Source organism: Aegilops tauschii, chromosome 2, assembly GCF_002575655.3.
Source record: "Aegilops tauschii subsp. strangulata cultivar AL8/78 chromosome 2, Aet v6.0, whole genome shotgun sequence".
Taxonomy (NCBI): Eukaryota; Viridiplantae; Streptophyta; class Magnoliopsida; order Poales; family Poaceae; genus Aegilops; species Aegilops tauschii.
The window spans coordinates 141677366-141696829 of record NC_053036.3 but is presented as its reverse complement, the minus strand read 5'-3'; the positions used below and the strand labels follow the sequence as shown (position 1 = coordinate 141696829).

The 19464-nt window shown below is 48.9% G+C and overlaps 1 protein-coding gene across 1 annotated transcript; it reads right to left on the bottom strand.

The window, feature by feature from the left end:
- Window positions 1-403: 403 nt before the first annotated feature.
- On the bottom strand, window positions 404-2578 carry LOC109771338 (uncharacterized). The gene is made up of 3 exons (XM_020330027.4): window positions 1870-2578; window positions 1414-1773; window positions 404-1321 (listed from the first exon to the last, which is right to left on the bottom strand). Exons 1-3 carry the CDS (start codon window positions 2389-2391, stop codon window positions 683-685), a joined length of 1521 nt encoding a protein of 506 aa, XP_020185616.1. The 5' UTR covers window positions 2392-2578; the 3' UTR covers window positions 404-682.
- Between the last annotated feature and the right edge of the window lie 16886 nt (window positions 2579-19464).

Genomic DNA, 19464 nt, shown 5'->3' with positions numbered 1-19464 from the left:
AAGATCTGTACTGCTTCTCTATACTACTAAGTACATCTAGTTAGCAAGTTGCATCTTTCAGATGAAGTGTCATGTCGAATGTGCCAATGCACGCCGATCTATCTATCTGGGTACATAGAGAGGGGTTTTTTTTTAACTTATCAAAAACGAGCACTTTTTGGCTTTGTTAATTCCAAGCCGGGCTCTTCTTGAGCCTTTGTTCCAAAAAAACGAGCACTTTCCTTTGGAAGAGGCGAGCAGAGGCACCAAGCTCAAAATAAGCATCAGTACCAGGTATCAAGTATCATCTGTCAAGTGGCACTACCAAGAAATGGCAGCCAGCCCAGCGGTAACACGAACCATGAAAGGTTGGCCACAATTAGTAGTAGTACAGCTCCGGATGGCCTACAAGAGTCAGTCGGGATGCAGAGAAAAGGCTTGGTTGGTTGCACTAAAATTTCTGCATTCAGAGGATAAAGATTCATCCAGGCTAGCCAGGTGGCACGAGCGGCCTCAGAATCAACATTTATGCTCCTATTTACGGACAAGATGATCGCTAGGCAGAGGAAAATCGAACTCGATCTCTAGTAGTATGAACAAATTGGACTGGTTTAATTTAATTTATCTCTACCAGCAGGCAGACAGACTGACTGACTAGCTAGCAACTGCGGCTAATTCTTCACTCTGAGACTGAGTCTGCTCCTCACACCTCCACTCTCCACACGATCTTCTCGCCGCGGCCTCCGGCGCCGTGCGTGTGGGCGCGCTCTGCGGCCGCCGCGACGCGGGCGGGGTGCACGGCGGTGGACTTGGCGCGGTCGCCGTGTTGCGGCGGCAGCTCGCAGGCCTCGCCCACGGAGCCGGACCTGATGTCGGCGGGCGGGATGAAGCAGTCCACCGACAGCCCCGGGACGTTGAAGGCCACCTCCTCGATGCTCCACGCCTCCTCCATCCGCGTCTTGGTGTGGCTCATGGCCGCCTCGCCGAACCGGAACAGCGTCACGGCAGAGCGCCCCGCGTGCGCGATCATGATGCCCTCCACGGCGCGGTAGTCCTCCAGGCACGAGCTGATGGTGGTCTCCCAGTACACGGCGTCGCCGCCCGAGTGCGGCTGGATGCGGGTCAGGTGCGAGTCCTCGATGTGCACCATCAGCCCCGTGCGCTGGCTGAAGTAGCCGAACAGCACGTGCCGGATGATCTCCGCCGGCCCCTCGCTGCGCAGCTTCAGCGTCTGCGGGTCCGCCGACAGCTTCAGGATGAAGCACTCCTCGCCGTTCACCTTCTTCTCGCCCACGCACCGCGCCTCCGCGAACAGCCCGGCCGTCGTCAGCGGATCAAGACCCTGCATTGCAAGTTCGTGGGGGAGAGCATGGTAAGAAGATTTGCGATGAGACTTGCGAGGGGAGAAGAAGCTAAAGGTGGCAATGTCGAGACCTGCAGGACGCGGCGGAGGGGGCGAACCGGGCCTTTGGCGGCGTGGGCGCCGAGCCAGGGGGTGTGGCGCCAGACGAGGCGGCCGTTGCAGCCGGCGTGGACCTTGCTGCCGCCGACGGCGAGCTCGACGTACCACATGCCCGGGGCCATCGTCCAGAGCACGAAGCCGCCCTGCTCGACCGCGGCGGCGCCGCGGCCGCTCGGGCCGCGGTTCTTGACGACGCGCGTGGCCGTCTCGAACTCGGACGCCACCATTCGCACCTTGCCCATGGCGTACGCGTTCCTCACCGACTGCAGCATCTTGTAGCCGCCGGACGCCGCCATGTACTGCTGCAGGATGTACTGAGCGGACGACGACTCCTGCGAATTCCCACAGCAGTCAAGTGAAGTGAGTACCAGATGCACGACCAAAAGCGGCATCACTTGGAAGCGAATCAACGGGAGACGTGGACGTACAATAGGGGTGCCCTTGATGGAGAGGAGGGGCAGCGGGTCGGCCAGGTTGGACGAGATGGGCGCGAGCGGCGCGCCCATGACGCCGAGGAGGAGGCGGAGGTCGGAGTGCCGGAACGAGCCGCTCGAGCCGCCAGGGCCGGCGGAGGCGGAGGCCATGGACGGCGTGCGCGTCAGGTGGCCGCGGACCCAGTGCCCGAACCCCTCCCGCCGGCCGGAGTCCTCTCCGACGAAGTCGCCGGCGGCGAGGCGGTCGGCATCGGGGCCCTCAATGAGCGGCTCGAGCACCTCGCCACCCGGTCGGAGGCTGCCAGAGCGCGCGATGAGCTGCTCCGGGAGGTACTGCTGCTGCTCCATCTGCTTCTCCGGCGGCGGCGGCGGCGCCTTGCGACGGCGCGGGATCAGCATTCTGGCCGGCGACGCGCTCCTCGCCGGGGTCTTCCCGCGGGACCTCGCCGGCGACAGCCCCCGCACCACCTCCTCCTTCAGGGCGGCGAAGAACCCCTGCTTCCTCTCCTTCTCCATCGCACTGGCGGATGACGAGCTCTAATAAGGGACGCGAAAGGAGTCTGCTTGCTTCACGGGGAGGGCATGGGGAGTGCGGCCGGCCCAGGAGTGGAGTAGAAGGAGGGGAGTGGGGAAAGATGTGAGGCGAGTGCGAGAGGTAGAAGGCGACGGGCGGGGGCGGGGGCGAGATGAGACGGGAAAAGAAGGCGGAAAAGAGGAAAAGATAAAGGGCGGGCGAGATGGGGAAACCGTCTGACGTGAGAGCGCTGAGGCGAAAGGGAAAGAGGCGAGGTGGGGTGGGATGTCGGGAGGAGAGAGTGGAAATGTGTGTCTGGGCTTTCTCTCGCCTGCTCGATGCTATGGCATGGCTCGTGATTTGGACAGTGTCACACACACAAACGGTGAGGCCGGCCGAACAAACTGTTGAACAGAATTAGAATCTGGATAGGTTTTTGAATTCCTGTCACGAGCCCAAGGCACGCGTTCCAGGGTGGAGGATAATTGAGCGCCGTATCGCCGTCATGTGTGTTTCTTTTCATGTGGTATAGTTACATGCATGTGGTGCCAAGATGGGTGTGGGGGCAGTGGGTAGGTAGGTAAATGACTAAATGTGATGTGTTCTTGTATCTATCTATCTATCTATCTATCAGCGCAAAACTTCAGGGTCCGTAGCTGTCGATCTTACTAGTCGGCATGCTGCTCCTTGATTCAAGGGAATGCTCGCCGCATGTGTTGCCTTCCCTTTCGAAATCAATGCTGCTGCTGCTAATAACACAAGGATGTCTTCTAAGCATGGGAAGCTTTGAGGAAAAGAAACGGCATTTGCAAGTACCGCTAAATACCGTTCCCTTGCAACCGCAGATGAATGGTACCGATGCCATTGGGTGCAACAACTAATTCCTACGGTAACGGTTGCGCCTGTCTACGGTTCTTGCACGCACGTACGTGCTTCTTCCGTGGACATGACACGACTTATCAGCACTGGCGACTACCGCTACAGTGTCATTGATATGATTGCTGTGCATACGATGAACAGTGCGTACGATTTTCGTACGACATGATCTCGCTCGTCCATCCAACTAATCGAACGGCTGCTGACCACTGTCGTACGTACATCGTACGAAATTAGTCGTACGTGTAGCAGTTCTCGTACTGTTATCATGCTGCGAACGGCTTTTCCGAGGTCCTTTGTTCCCAAACAAATCATGGCCGATGGCGCATCTGAAACGGAGCCGCGCGGCCCCTCCCCAACGTGCAACCATCGCTTTCTTTCCGCCCGGCCCCAGCGCCACCACCGCACCGCGGCCGCTCGCTCCCAGTCTCCCACCAACACGGCGCCGATCGAACCCGTCCCGTGGCGTGGCCGGGGCCCGAACCGCAGAGGTGGCGGCAGCCCGCGCGGGCGGGCGGGCGGGGCGCCAACCAACGGGCAGCGGCGGCATCGGCGGAGAGAGAGATGCCAAAAGCGCGGCGCGAGGCCACGTGGTGCGGCCGGGCGAGACGGGGCCGAGGCTGGGGCGAACGGGGGCACGGCACATGACGCGCTCGTGAGGGGCAGGCAGGGGGCGGCGTCGGCGTCGTCGATGCCCGGCTCGGCGCGCAAGTGCTGGTGCGTGACTTTGACCTGCCGTTGCTGCGCTGTCGGAGAGGCCGCGCGCGCTTGCTTGCTTCGCCGCGCCTTGACCGAGTCGACCGTCGACGTGAGCGGGCGCCGCGCGGGGCACGGCACGTCGGCGTCATCAGATCACCTTCTTGCCCGTTGCGGTGATCTCGTCTCGGGAGGTGATCCCAAATATTTGTCTTTCTATAGATTTAAATAAGTGACTACGGAGTAAAATAAGTGAATCTACCCTCTAAAATATGTCTACATACATCCGTATGTTGTATCTATTTGAAATGCCTAGAAAGATAAATATTTGGGAACGGAGGGATTAATATGTATTATATGTATATTTCTCCTTCTCCGACGGACTAAAGAGCTAAGCAAACCTGCACGTCTGCGTCTGGGAGATCGTATGTACGGGCGGCAGATATGGCATGCGAGGCGATTCATGCGTGTGTTTTGGGAAGTGAGTCTGCGAAGATAAACAGTGCTATCATGTCGTTGACTTGTAAGTTGGCATAGGCACGAGCAGTGTAGGTAGGGCATTTTTGTCTTGTTGCTGTGCTTTCACGTGCATGTGTGGGTGAGTGGGTGACCATGTGAAGCCATGATATTCGTCTCGCGTCCCTTCCGTCCGATTGAATGTTTTTATTTCTCCACTAGAAGATTTTGTTGAAACAAGAGGGCATTTTATTCGATTAGAGCATCTCCCACCGTGTATAGGACGTATTAAGTTCGACGGGAATTTGTGGTCTATAGGTTTATAAAAAGTACACCCTATATGAGAAAAATAGTAATTAAATAAAAAGTTAAAAAAATTCTGATTTTCTTCAATGAACTTGACCTTTCGGAGAGAGCAGCGTTTTGGCTCACAGGCTTAGATGAGCCCGGGAGCGAACAAAAAATCATTTAAAATGTTAAATAAATTCCAAAATTTCTGATTTTTTTTTGGAGAAAGATGACTGGGTGCGCGATGTCCATGCCAAATTTCAGCGCATTTGAATGTCTGAGTAGCTCCCAACAAAAAGATAAATTTAAGGTCTGTGAAAAAGTTTACCGTTTGTGCACTGATCACACTTGATTTTTTTTTTCTGAGAGCTACCGACATGTCCACATGATTCAAAATTTGGCACACACTCAATCATCTTACATGCAAAAGAAAAATAGGATTTTTTGAGTTTTTCTAGTAATTTTTTGAATTTGCTGTTCACTGGGTGCAGATGAATCCGAACTCAGAATTGGATATTCGTGCATTTGTGAAAAAAATCTACAAAAAGAAAAAAAAATCGCCTTTGACTTCTTAAAAGGAACAAATTTTCATTGAAAATAGTGTGAATAGTGACCAATAACAGCAAATATTTATTTCTTTTGCGCTGAAGTCAACGCTGGATTTTATTTATGAAAATTTACATACTAGTGCAAAAGAATGTCCGTTTATTCTAAAAAAAACTTCAGAACTATATTGACTTTTTCGGGTATTTTTTCCCATATAGATTGTAGATACAACCATGAACCAAGGGGTATTTCCTGTATTATGTTTCACTGGATGAAGTGGCGTGCTACGCCGCTGGACTATAGGTGAGCAATTTCGCGGTTGGCAGGTTTGGTTCTTCCTTCCATGTTTTAGTGGAGTGGGGTGCGAAATCTAGAGTTCGATGGCGTGTCACTGCCTCGGCCAGATTCTTCGTCAATATCTTTGCCTTTGATAAGCCACTTGGAAGGTCTAAAGGCTGCATAAATGGAGAGGCGTCGAGCCTGGACGAAAAGATGATCTGTCATATATTTTCCTTTGGTGGCTGCTACGTTGGTGTTGGAGGCAGGTGACAGGCGTTGCGGTCAAGCTTAGGGAATTCTTCGGTCATGATTGTATTTTACTTCTTGGTCCGTGGTCCTTTGTGTGAAGACTACCGTTCTGTTGTCTTTTGTAACTTAAATTTTATTATATGAATGATACATGTACTGCCATTTAAAAGAAACAACAGGTGAGCAACATGTTTGCCATTTTAAAGCATCTCCAACAGCAGCCATATAATAATAACTGCCCGCGATCTGTATTTTCTTGTGCTCCCTTTTTGAGGCAGCCCCAAAAATTCCCCATATGTTGCACCCGCAGCAGCTGTTGAGAACGCAAAACTGTTGCACGTATGCCCAACTGCTACGGTGAAACTTTCTCACGCCACGTCGCGTCTCTGCCCCAGGTCGCCCTAGCTCGATTTCGACCGCTCGATCATACAGCTCCGGACGACCACATTAGCCCCGCCGGCGTCCCCATTCAGGATCTGCGGTCTGTAAGATTCCTGCCGCTCACCGCCCCTCCGTCGCCCTGGAGACGTGGACTAGTGGCCGCCGGGCCACCGCGAAAACCGACAAGCTCGAATCCGGTGACACGGACAAAGTTGACTACCCAAACCAGTTTTTGCAACAAATTGGGCCTAGTCCACAGGAAGACCAAGCTCCCAGTTCTGCATCGAAACGAGGTAAAAGGAGACCTCTCTACATGACGATAAACCTACAAAATACTGAAAATTATTCCACTGTCATTGTTACTAATAGATTCCCTTAAACAAGTACTTATTTCAGGTGAGATGAATTGACAACACAACTGCTCAAATTATAAATTATAGTTGTAATACTTCTCATAAAAAATTATTGCACTTCCTTGCTCTTGGGGGATATCAACGGGCCGCTAGAAACCCTTGTAGATTTCTTTCCCGCTACAAATTCCAGTTTGAATCTGCCTGGGGGATATCAACGAGCTGCTAGAACCCCATGTTAAATTGCAATAATTCCAAAATAGATTCAAAATTGAATTTGCAAATGGAACCCAATGAGGACCAAAACCAAAGTGCACATAACAGGGCATGATGCAGATATACGTAGGTATGTGCTACATACCTACTTGGCTAATATTGGGACGTTGATGATTAACTCAGTTCAGACATGGTTATGGTTTGAAACAAATCTTTTATGTATAACTTCCTAAGAGCATTTACAATACTAGGCGCTTAATATTCTGATTCAGCATATAATGATCTGATATGCACAATACGAATTTACAATGTGAGAGCTGTAGGACAAGATGGGTGAGGCGATCGTGCTCGTGCTCCGGCCCGAGCGATCGTCGGCGAGTAGGCAGGTGATTCTGGACGCTCGCGGACGACGACAGAGATGAGGATGAAGACGGGGTCTAAGACAAGGGGACCCGATTCTGGGCAGTCACTATTTCCAGACGCACAAGGGTCTAAGACAAAGGGACCCAATGTCTCCTATCTTGTTCAACATAGTAGCGGATATGTTGGTAATTATGATAGGAAAAGCTAAAGAGGAAGGCCAAGTAGGAGGACTAGTACCACATCTAGTTGATGGTGGGGTGTCCATACAATGACGGTACCATCATTTTCATGGAACATGATTTGACAAAGGCCAAAAAAATGAAGCTTGTGTTATGCCTATTCTAACAGTTGTCGGGACTGAAGATTATTTTTAACAAAAGCGAATTGTTCTGTTTTGGAAGAGCCAAAGATGAACAAGATGCCTACAAACAACTGTTCGGATGTGAACTAGGTAACCTACTGTTTAGTTATATGGGCATACCAATTCACCATCGCAAGCTTTCTAACAAGGAGTGGAAGTGTATTGAACATCGATTTGAAAAGAAACTAAGCTGCTGGAAGGGCAAAGCTCATGTCATACGAAGGTCGGCTAATACTAATAAACTAAGTGCTCACAAGTATGCCGATGTTCCTCTTGTTCGTCTTTGAGGTACCTATCGGGGTACGAAGGAGACTGGACTACTATCGATCACGATTCTTTTGGCAGAGTGATGAAATAAAGAGGAAATACAGACTTACTAAATGTGACATCATTTGTAGGCCGAAGGACCAGGGTGGTCTTGGGATTGAGAATTTAGAGGTAAAGAACATATGCATGCTAAGTAAACGGTTGTACAGGCTTTCTGCAGAGACCGAGGGCACATGGGTACAAATCTTATTATTAAGTACTTACAATCTAAGACCTTGGCCCAAGTGAAAGTGCTAGTTATCGACTAAAGGGGGGTGAATAGGCGATTTTTATGGAAGTCTTCAAAACACAAGTTCTTTGAAGACAAACAATCAAATTGAACCTATATGATATGCAGCGGAAGATAAACTACTCTAGACAGACCATAGTCAAGTAAGTAAAATAATGAAAGCACGAAGACTAATAGCATCTAGGTAGTATAAATCGGAATGGAAGATAGTAGGAAGCCAAACAGGTAATAGTCTTTGCAGAGTGAAGTCAAACAGATCAGGCAAGCGAGCAATGACTTCACGAAGACAAACTGAATGTAAAGGAAGTGGGGGATAGAACCAGTAGCGTGGTGAAGACAAGGATTTGGTAGACCAATTCCAGTTGCTGTGACAATTGTACGTCTGGTTAGGGAGGCTGAGATTGAACTCAGAAGACCACGTCTTCACCTTATTCCCCTTGAGCTAAGGACACCCAGTCCTCACCCAATCACTCTGGGAACTCTTCAAGGTAGACTTCCAAACCTTCACAGACTCCGTTCACCGGCGATCCACAATGACTCTTGGATCCTCAGAACGTGACGCCTAACCGGCTGGAGGATACATAGTCCTCAAGTGTAACAATTCTTCAGGTCACGCGGATAGAAAGACTTCAGTGATGCCTAACACTCTTTGGCTCTGTGTGTTTTGGGCTTTGTCCTCGCAAGGATCTCACTCTCAAAGGCTTCGGAGGTGGATTGCTCTCAAAGGACAAAAGCCGTGCACTAACTCTGAGCAGCCACCAATTTATGGTGTAGGGGGTGGGCTATTTATAGCCAGGAGGCAACCCGACATGATATGTCTGAAATGACCTTGGGTCACTAAGGAACCGACACATGTCCAACGGTCGGATTTAAAACACACGCGACAGCTTGGCTTGGGATACAAGCAAAGCTGAATCATCCAACTCTGGATAAGATTTGCTCTCATTGTCTTCGCTCGAAGACACAGGATTTGGGTTGAGCATCACGTCAGTCTTCTGACTTTGTTCACTTGGACCCCACTTAACAGTTCGGTGGTTCCTATGACTCAATAAAGAAGAAAAGTAAAATACGAAAGAAACTATGTCTTCGCACTCCATAGTCCTTAAGTGAATGTCTACACACGTTATTATCTTCAACGTGAATGTCTTCACGAAGCACCATTGTCTTCAATGTCTTCATACAATTTTTGGGGTCATCTCTGGTTGTAAAAAGAATCAATGAGGGACTTCTACCTGTATTATCCTGCAATTCTCACAAACACATTAGTCCCTCAACCACGTTTGTCGTCAATACTCCAAAGCCAACTAGCGGTGGCACTAGATGCACTTACACCAGGTTACTGTCAGACCCAATGATTCACCGTTTTGGAAGGGCTTGATGAGAACGAAAGCAGCTTTCTTCCATAGAACTAAATTCACCATTGGAAACGGTTATTCGACGAGATTCTAGGAGGATACATGGTTAGGAGAGATGCCTTTAGCCACATAATATCCATCTCTCTATAACATTGTACAGCGTAAGGAGACTTATGTTGCTATAGTGTTACAATACAACCCTCTCAATATTCAATTATGAGATCTTTGGTAGGTGACCGATGGGAAGCATGGCCACACCTCGTCAGAAGGTTGATGGATGCGAACCTCTGTGATGAGTCTGATATCATTCACTGGAAACTAACTAGGAATGGTACTTTTTCAGTGAAATAGTTCAAGAATGAGAGTTGTAAAAACTTAGCAAAAAGAAGCACCCGACCCATATAGACCCGCTTGAAGACTATCAACTCATATACTTCTCCCCCTTTTGTCATGAATGACCAAAAAGGTTTGAAGACATAGAGTGTCTATGCGTTCCCAAGCGGTGAAGATGTTGGGGCAGCACGGTTGACATTGGAGTTGGGCGATGCAGAGGGGCCTGATGCAGAATCTTGGTGCAGTGAAGCCATCGCAGGTGAAGTGGTGTCGTCCTCTTCATCAATGACTCGCGCAACAACAGTTGGAGCCGAAGATGAATACTCAGAATCTTCAATGGACAGAGTTGGACGCCAACTTGCTGACTGTGGAGGCCTGGAGTCAAACTTGAAGCTTTCAGTGAAGCCATATGCTTGAAGATCGTCTTCAGAACAGAGCATTGTGAGACTCTTCCAGGCATGCTTGCACCATGGGGCCTGACGCACGGTGGTGTTGAGTTCTTCGAGGGATAATTTTGGAGATGACAGATGCGAGATTCATCACAGACGGAGAATTTTTTTAGGGTTTTTCATGTACCACCCTACGCGTTGTTCGGTGACCTATTGAAACCGAAGGGGCAATCGATGTTGCTGCTCGTATCAAGTCCTGACGAGAATTGAGGTCAAAGAGATTAGGGTTTCGTCCGAGGAACCACCGGGATCAAACCACGCCAGGATCAAAACTCGTTTCCCAAAGACAAGCTTCAGGGTGCACCACGGATTCCCAAGAAACTTGCCTTTTGTACACATGACGTAGAGGAGGGAAGACAAGCTACGGCCAACTCATACCTTTACTACTAGTCTGACTCCAATTGGACACAGTTTACCAAAACCGTCAAAGATTTCTACTGCAGATTTAATCCGTGCGGACGTGTGTGATTGCTGCTATGCCCTCCCGTCCACATGCGGTTGTCCGAGTCCTGAGGGGGCTGAGATCTGTACTGCTCACGTGGGCTGAGTACTATTTGGCGTTTTGATGAAAAACAATCAAGTACAAAAACGTGGAAGGAAGGGGCTCAAGACCAACTCCCAAGGCGACCTGGGCCCTGACGAATTTATCGCAGTCGCTCAATGCCAGGTCATGTGATTGTGCAGCCTCGAGTGACCTGCTGCATGACGCCAGGGTATTGATCAATTATAAAGCACGCTGAGCCACTGTACCTGACGTCGTGGCCCGTCACCTCACCGCAGCAATCGCCGCCATCGCTGCCGGGTCAACAGCGCGCCTCCACCTTATGACCCGGCTCTCCCCGCCCGCTCGCCAAGTTACCTCGCCGGTGCGTCGAGCCACCCCGGCCACGCCGCCTCGCCTTGTTTCAAAATTGCTCTGCAGATATCTACGAGTATAATCAGGTGCACTCATCTCCGTTAAATTACTCTATGTATTAAGTGTGTATTATACAAAACATATGTTGTCTGCTCGTGCTATTTTATACTCGCAGATCTATTCAGCTCAAGAGTTTTTTGCTGGCATTTTTTATTGCGTCACTTCCAACAATCTTTTGAGTCACCATGATGCGCGATTCAGACAGCAGACGCGCGATTCAGACAGCTTGCAACGTGGAGGACAACTCGCTCGTCCCGTGACGGTTTACAACACTATGGGCGACTTACCCGTCCGACCCCGTGGCCGATTCTCCCGTCCACGCCGTTTTACAATGCCACGGCCGACTCGCCTGTCGATCGGGCGAATCAAGTGATATCCTTCTAAATATAATTTTGGCACATATTCGTTTTGTCAAAAAACAATCACTCTGGTCTGTGATATTTTTTAGGCAGGACGGCTATTAAAAGAAAAAGGGTGGTATTATGTCGCGGATGCACGTTCGGCGGTGCTGCATGGCTTCATGGGCACGCGTACCGCGGTCCGGTTTACATCAAACGCACCAGCTGACTCACTCGTCCGCACCGCCTTACAACGCCACAGACGACTCGCCCGTCCGCCCCCGCGGCCGGTTCACGTGTCCGCGCCAGCTTATAACGCCGTGGCCGACTCGCTGTCCGCGCCGGCTTACAACGCCACGGTCGACTCACCCGTGTGCACCGGTTTACCACGCCGCGGCCGGTTCAACCGTGAGCGACTTCAACTTCACCTAGCAATCATTAATTTCATGGCGGATTATTTCCGGCCTGGCACATCAGGTGATATCCATCTAAAATATATTTTATTGGTACATATTATTTTTTATCAAAGAGCAGTTTATCTTTGTCTCGGTCTGCAATATTATTGATGCAGGACAATTGTTCACTACATCAAAACGATGTGGTTAACTCGCCCATCCGCACCGGCTTACAACGCCACGGCCGGCTCATCTGTCTGTGCCGCCTCTGATGCAACGGTCGTATTTACCATCCGTTTCTCGCGGCCTGGTCTATATCAACACACCGGGCCACACCCGTCTGCGTGAGCTGATTATTGAGTATGAGCAAGTCACTGCTTGGGAAGCCCGGTTTTTCTTCCAACAAAATTGGAGGCAAATTATCATGTATTATCAGCCGCCGTCTGCACTGGATGGTTCAAATGTGAAGGCGCACAAGTCGCCGCCACTACAGTTTGGTTAACTTCAAACAGCCAGTTAGAAGGGACCATTGGCCGAGTTGCTGACACGGCTCATACAGGATCATTTATAACCCGTCACAGTCACCTCAACCTTCTGTGGATTCACGTCACGCTATCAACACCAATGACATACACCTTATGCTATAGTCAATATGGAGAATCTCAAAGCCAACTCCTCGATTCGTCTTGAGACTCGGGGGCTACAATGATATGACTCGGCAGCATTGGTCGGTTTCAATGCATTCAAGAATTCCGGGTCATTGGAGGGAGAAATAATTCGGTCCCGGAGGCTACCGCCATATTGGTGAAAAAGTTTAAAGGCCGTCAGAAAATTTCCGGCTTAAAAAGAAGGATTCCGGTTTAGATCCGGCTCAAGAGACTTGACATCTCCCGCAAAGCACTGAAGCTCTTAATATCCGGTTTAAAATCCGGTTCAAGGGAAATTTATCTGCCACAAAGTTTTGAAGCTCTCAAATCCGGTTCAAGGTAAATTTGTCTATCACAAAGCTTTGAAACTCTCAATATCCGGTTTTTCCGGTTCAAAAAGAATTTATCTCTCGCAAAGTTCGAGTTCTCAGGAAAAATTAAAGGGACCAAAAAGAGTCTTTACAAAGCACAACCCAAACATAGGTACCCTGCTTTAATGACCATCGGGAGCTGATCGTATTCAAATTTAGCTTAACCCTTTTGGTGTGACCCTGATCGTATTCGAATCAGAGTCGTTAAATATTCTCATGATCACTAGGGGGCTTCCTGTTCAAACATAGGTCGTATTCGAACCAAAGAGAACATAGCTGTCGGTACCCTCTTGATCGGCACACTGCCGAGCTCACTAGGGGGCTTCTTGATCGTATTCGAATCATAGCTCAACCCCTTTTGGGAACCGACGTGGATCGTATTCGAATCAGCGTCGTTAAACAACTCTTAAGGTCATTTGGGGGCTTCCTGTTCAAACATAGGTCGTATTCGAACCAAAGAGAACATAGCTGTCGGTACCCTCTTGATCGGCAACGCCAAAGCCATTGGGGGCTATATGATCGTATTCGAATCTTAGCTTAACCCCTGTGGGACGGTTTTCTGATCGTATTCGAATCAAAAGCCTCAAAATTTTTGAAGTCTCTTTTTGCAAACAATTTTTGGATTTTATTTGAAGCTTTTTGCTCATATCTGAAGCATATATATATGTGGTTTCTATTAACCCACCCTGGCTTTCGACGAACAAGTCGCCAGCATATGACAATATTAATACTTGGAAGGGTTGGCTTCTAAGGATTGGGTTATCACCCTTACTGCACAGGTCATGTAAACCGGCAGTATAAATTCAATATCACAGTGGTTATATGTGAGATATTATGACCCGCCCCGCAGTAAACCGCCAAGGGATCTTGTGATCTAATTATGTGCAGGATAAGACTACATTTGGGTGGTTACACGCCCTGGTTTTTGACGTTAAGTCGCCAGGGCATATGTTGTTTAAACTCTGCAGGATTTACAGAGCTATGACTTACATAAATGATTAAATTCAAGCCCATCATCAAAGATTGAAATTGGTGTCTCAAAAGGGTTATCAATTCTTGATTTTCTCAAAGGCTATAAGCCGCCGGGTTATATAAATTCCGGCTTACAATGGAAGCGTATTAAATCGCCATTGGCCAAGAGCCACCGGGTATTTAACCTCCGGATTGACTTATCAACAGATGAGGTATTCAAAGTCGCTTTGGCGCAATGGCTATTATTTTATCAATAGATATGATTTATTCTACAATGGAAAGAATAGTCCCGAGTCGCTGCAGGCTTACAACCCGGCACTTGGGGGCTACGTTATTTAAATTGAGATCACATCAAATATGCAAGTCCCATGTCACTGCCAGCATGCACCATGGCACTTGGGGGCTAATGTAAAGACATTTTTTGCTCAACTTATTGAAGACCCGACTCATCACATTGTAATGAGCCGGCCCTTGGGGGCTACCAATTGCTCCTGTCGAAAATTCAAGGTACACAAGCCTTAATCCATTATATTGAAAGATCCACTACTCAGTTGGTAGAGTACAAAGCTCTTAACCTTGTGGATATGGGTTCAAGCCCCATGGTGGAGATTACATCATATGCTGTTATTATCAATGAATCATATACAAAGTCCCAGCTCGGTAATATCTTACTGACCCGGCCTTTGGGGGCTACACGTTGCTAGTGAAGTTTACATGACCATATTTACAAAGTCCCTGCTCATTATTATATAATGACCCGGCCCTTGGGGGCTACATTGGTTGAAGTTTTTATGAGCATAAGGCAATTACAAGTCCCAGGTTGCTGCAAGCATGCCAACCCAGCACTTGGGGGCTACATATGTGGAATATTCAGTTTATGACTAATGATTGAGACGAATAACCCGGCTTTCTTCAAGGTTGCAACACTTATATTGAAGCAAGTCTTAAGTTATCACTATGTTCTCCTCTTAAGACTTGGGGCTACAGGTGATATGCATATAAGGGAGAAAAAATCTTCAAATTCTCAGTTTGGAGCAGACCAGATTGACCCGGTGTTTGCAACAATCATGACCCGGTGTCACCAATAATAATGACCCGGCGTCGGCAACAGTTATGACCCGGTGTTATCAATATTTACAAGCAGGTAATTTTGGCAATTATAACTAGCCAGTCTCTACATCTTTAAACTGGCAGATCACCAGATGAATCTTGAGTCTAAGATGTTTATTAAGCCGGAGTTTTGGAAACCGACTCAAATGGATTATTTCGTATAATATTTCTTTATAAGAGCCAATGTCAGCAAATGGATTATGAAGCTGGCCTATTGACCCGGATATTCCAGGAGAAAATGTCAAGGACTTTAGGATGATCAGGTGCCGGCTTACAAGAATATTTAACCCGGAGCACAACCTGTCAAATTTGTTCTTGAGTTATTTTGCAGGATCAGTTTAATATGGATAAATCCAAATTAAACCGGGGGCTAATGTCGGGGATATACCCCGCGGTATGACCCGGCCAGACTTGGCGACTCACCAGAGACCTGGCTGGAGCTTGGCGACTCACTGGTGATCTGCCCGAACATGGCGATTCACAGGTAACCCGCCTGGACATTATGACTCACTGGAGACCCGGCGGGCGGATCAGACGGACGACAAGACCCAAGGCCCAGCAGGCTGGCTTATACTCTGGTGGGCTGGCTTAAGGAGAAAGGGATGATGAATATTTCCTTTACGAGGAAGCAAGACCTGGACTTGTATTCAACTTGTAAGAAAAGATAGACTAGTCCTAGTCCTACTAGGACTCCGCATGTAACCCACCCCTCTAACTTATATAAGGAGGGGCAGGGCACCCCAAAGAGGGACAAGCAACAAGAAACAATCTCTAGGGCTAGACACAAAGAGCTGGCTTACCGGCGACTCTCTCATGATCATAATGAGACCTAGCCACAAACAGCATGTAGGGCTATTACCGGATGATGTTTCCCGGCGCCCGAAGCTGTCTAAATCCTTGTCTTGTGTTGCGTCTCTCGATTCCGCCCAACCCCTCTCAAGCTACCGCATAGATGCGTTGGCCTCACGACTAAGTCCTCACACTAGGACATCTGCCGTGACAATTCCACGACACACGCCGACAGGCTTCATGAGCAACAAATGAGTTCTTGGTAGCAAGGTTGCGAATGCGATTGACATCAACTAGGAGACTTTGCATCTGGCGCTTCATCCAGTCATGATGCCTATCCTGTTTCTGATGAAGGGACACAAGAAGCTCTCTGTCATTCAGTACATGAGCACGCTTCTGAGGCCTTTGAGCGAATGTGTTGGCTGTTGCATCAGTGTTGGCACGATGCGGCGGACGAAGCTGACCAGCAAGAGTACCAGTAGGAGCAGGAGGATTCGGCACATGAACGCCTTCAATTGGTTGAGTGAAGCTTTGGAAGGCAGCATTGTCTTCACGAGCAGGCTCCTTTGCAGGCTCAGGGTATATGGCTTCATAAGACATATATGGTTGCGTGCTGAAGCTTGATAGTTGATGGTGGAGTGAAGCTTAATCAGCTGCATGACCCATGGAGCATAGAATTTGAGGTCAAATAGATCGATGCCTGAAGCTGCCAACTGACGGATGAAGAAGTCTTGAGTATTGAACCTGACGCCATTGATGATGTAGAAGACCAATGTCTTCATAGTGCCTTCAATTTTGGCGTGAGGAGAATGACCCTTGATTGTCCACAGAGTATGCCTCAGGATATGATAGATAGTGCGGGGCAGGTACTCGAGGTCATTGACATAGAAGTCCTTGGAGTATTCAGCATCAACTGGCAATGGCTTCATCATGCTGAGCATTTGACTCATGTTGGGCTCAGGCTTCTGGAAGATGCTCTGCAATTCTTGCTCATAGCACTAACAACCTGGCTCATATAGATCACCAGGAGTGGGCAGGGAAGTTAGCTCGATGATATCTTGAGCTTTGGCTTCATGATGGACATCACCCGACGTCCACTCAAGGACCCATGTCTTTGGATCCCTGTTGTAGCCTGAGATATGAAGTGTGGCATAGAATTGCAGCAGAAGTTCTTCATTCCCGTGCTCCTTGTCGATGACAAATGGGAGCAAGCCAACTTCACGGAAGCAGTTAAGAGCTTCTGCAAGGCAGGGGAGCCCAGCAATGGCATCAAGCACGGGCGCTTATGGGGAAAGATCATGTCCTCGTTGTATAGAATGCATGAATAGTAGCTCCTTTGCAGGTGGCTCCAGAACCTATCAGATGAGATCTTAGGCTTCTTGTAAGGGTTCTTGGCCTTATCAAATAATGTGTTGTGTTCTCTGAAGCTGAGCACACTGAATGAGCCTTGGGTGGTTACGACACTGGGAAGCCTTGGCAGCCTAGGCTTGGGCTTCTGCGTCTAAGGCATTTGCTCCACATGATAGTCATATTAGGGGCCAGGAGCAGCAGGTGGTGTCATGATTGGCCACTTGATAGTAACAAGCTCACCACGATAGAACATGTATTCCATAGTGTGAGGCACAGGAGGAGCAGCAGCCACATCCGAGGTGGATGGCTGCACATTGTCTTCAGTGGCATCATTGGCTTTGGGCTACACATTATTTCAGCCATGGCAACGTCATTGGCTTCATCACTGGAGGTATTGGCAGCCGTATTTGCCGCAACTTTAGTGGCTTCAGGAATTGGGGGGTCCGGCACAATCACATCTTCATTCAGAACTTGTTCAGAGGTAGGGGGAATAACTTCACGTTCTCCTTCTTCTTCATTGGCTGATGCAGCCGGAATATCTTCAGCCTCTTTGGCTTCAGACTCTTGAGTAGTTTCGGAAGGGATGGCTTCAGGGAACACTTGGCATGCTACTGAGCTTGTGGCTTGCACACCCTCTTCGGGAATGCTCGACATGGAGAACGTGGGCCTAGGGCCTCTGCGCAGCCTTCGAAAAGATGGTGATGTCTGTGGTGATGGAGTGGTCTTCTCCATGTCTTCAGGAGTATCTTGCGGGGTTTCAATCATGGGAGTGGTGACATGTGCTGGTGGAGTGCGAGGAATAACTTCATGGAGCAGAGAGTTGGGGTGATGCTCTTCCCGGAAATCATCTTGTGTGATTGGCGTTGTGGGACCGCCAATGCTTATCTGTTCACTGCTCGTGGGAGCAGGCGATGATACCGGCTTGGGCATGATGTGGGGAAATTGAGGAAGGACTTCATCATTAACTACATTGTCTTCACGACCAATGTCACATGAGCCTCTGTGGGAGCAGGCTCATGGACCACTATGCGGCGTTCGCAGTTGGAGGAGGCAAGCAGGGCGACTGAGATGGGTTCAACAACCAGCGGCTCTTGAGGCACTTCTCGGTCTTTTCTTGAAGAGTTTGAAGATTTTGTCTTAGAACTCTTCTTTGATGGAGCAGCATCAGAGGCGTCTTGATGCTTTCGCTTTTTGGCTTCAGCCTCAGCCAACTTCGTCTTCTTCTGCTCCGAAGCAGCCGATGGGACCTTTGGCTTTGAGCCAGTCATGCTGGTAGGGAAGACAATGCTTGGTCTTTCCTGCCATGGGGCTTAAGTTTCAGCCGCAGCAGGCTTCTTCTTCTTGGCAGCCAGCTTAGGGTCAATACCTGGACGCCCAAGAGCCTTACGCTTCAAGGCCTCATTGTGGGCCTGAACGCACTTCTCGGCATAGTACTTGAGACGCTCTCGTGATCCCTTGGCTTCATCACGACGCTTGTGGAACTCAGCCTTGAGATCAGCCATCATGGCCTTTAAGTTTTGAACATCTTTGACGCTTAGCTTGGCCGTGTGCTTCTTGAAGACAACCTTTTCATGGTCAATTTTGTTCTTCTGCTCGATGACCTTATGAGCAATTGCAAGTTCTTTCGCGATGCAACCTTGGGAAGTTACACTGATGCCAATGGGGAGCTCAAGATTGTCAATTGTGAGAGATGTGTCCTCAAACCATTCATCGATGAAGTTATTCAGAATATCGGCATCAAACAGAGGCAATTCTTAAAAGATTTCAGCCTCCAATTTGCTCTTGATTAGCAGCTCAAGGGCATCTTCAGCAAGATCTTCATCACTTGATAGATCCATTACATCATCATCATGGCGCATGATGCTTGCTAGTGTGAGACCTTGCCCTGAGATCTTCATAGAAGTACGAGACATGTCTTCGGACTGCACATTGGATTCAGGACGTGCAGATTTCAGTGACTTCACTCGTGAAGCTTTTGGTGCGGCAGAAGATTGTGAAGCTTTAGCCTTCTTCACAGGCTTCAGAGGTTCTGGAACTTCAGCATGTTCCTCGTCATCAGCAGCTTCTTCGACAGTGTCCCTTTGAGCGGCGATGTGTGTGAGAAGCCCATCAAAGCTGTTAACGGGACCAATGAGATTCTGTTCAGTTCTCGACTGCCATCTGGCCTTGGAGCAGCTGGTCCTGGGTTGAAGTCAATCCAAGTTCCTTCTTGTTTTGAACTGCACAAGCCCTTGCAAACTGAAGATTGTCTTCAAACAGGTCATCTTCGCAACACCATCGAAGACTCGATGGATCGACATCTTTAGGCTGAGGTCCTCAGACCATGCAAGGATAGAGGCCTTTCGCAATGGATTCAGCCTTGGTATTGGGAATAAGCTTCCTGTACACAATATCGGCTCATGGTGGCCTCACATCATTTTTCTTTGCATACTC

Excerpts from the sequence above, each read along its gene's own strand:
- LOC109771338 (XM_020330027.4), bottom strand. The coding sequence starts at position 2,391 with ATGGAGAAGGAGAGGAAGCAGGGGTTCTTCGCCGCCCTGAAGGAGGAG. Across the intron at positions 1,774-1,869 it reads CCATCAAGGGCACCCCTATT|GAGTCGTCGTCCGCTCAGTA; the intron begins GTACGTCCACGT and ends GGGAATTCGCAG. Across the intron at positions 1,322-1,413 it reads CCCTCCGCCGCGTCCTGCAG|GGTCTTGATCCGCTGACGAC; the intron begins GTCTCGACATTG and ends CTTGCAATGCAG.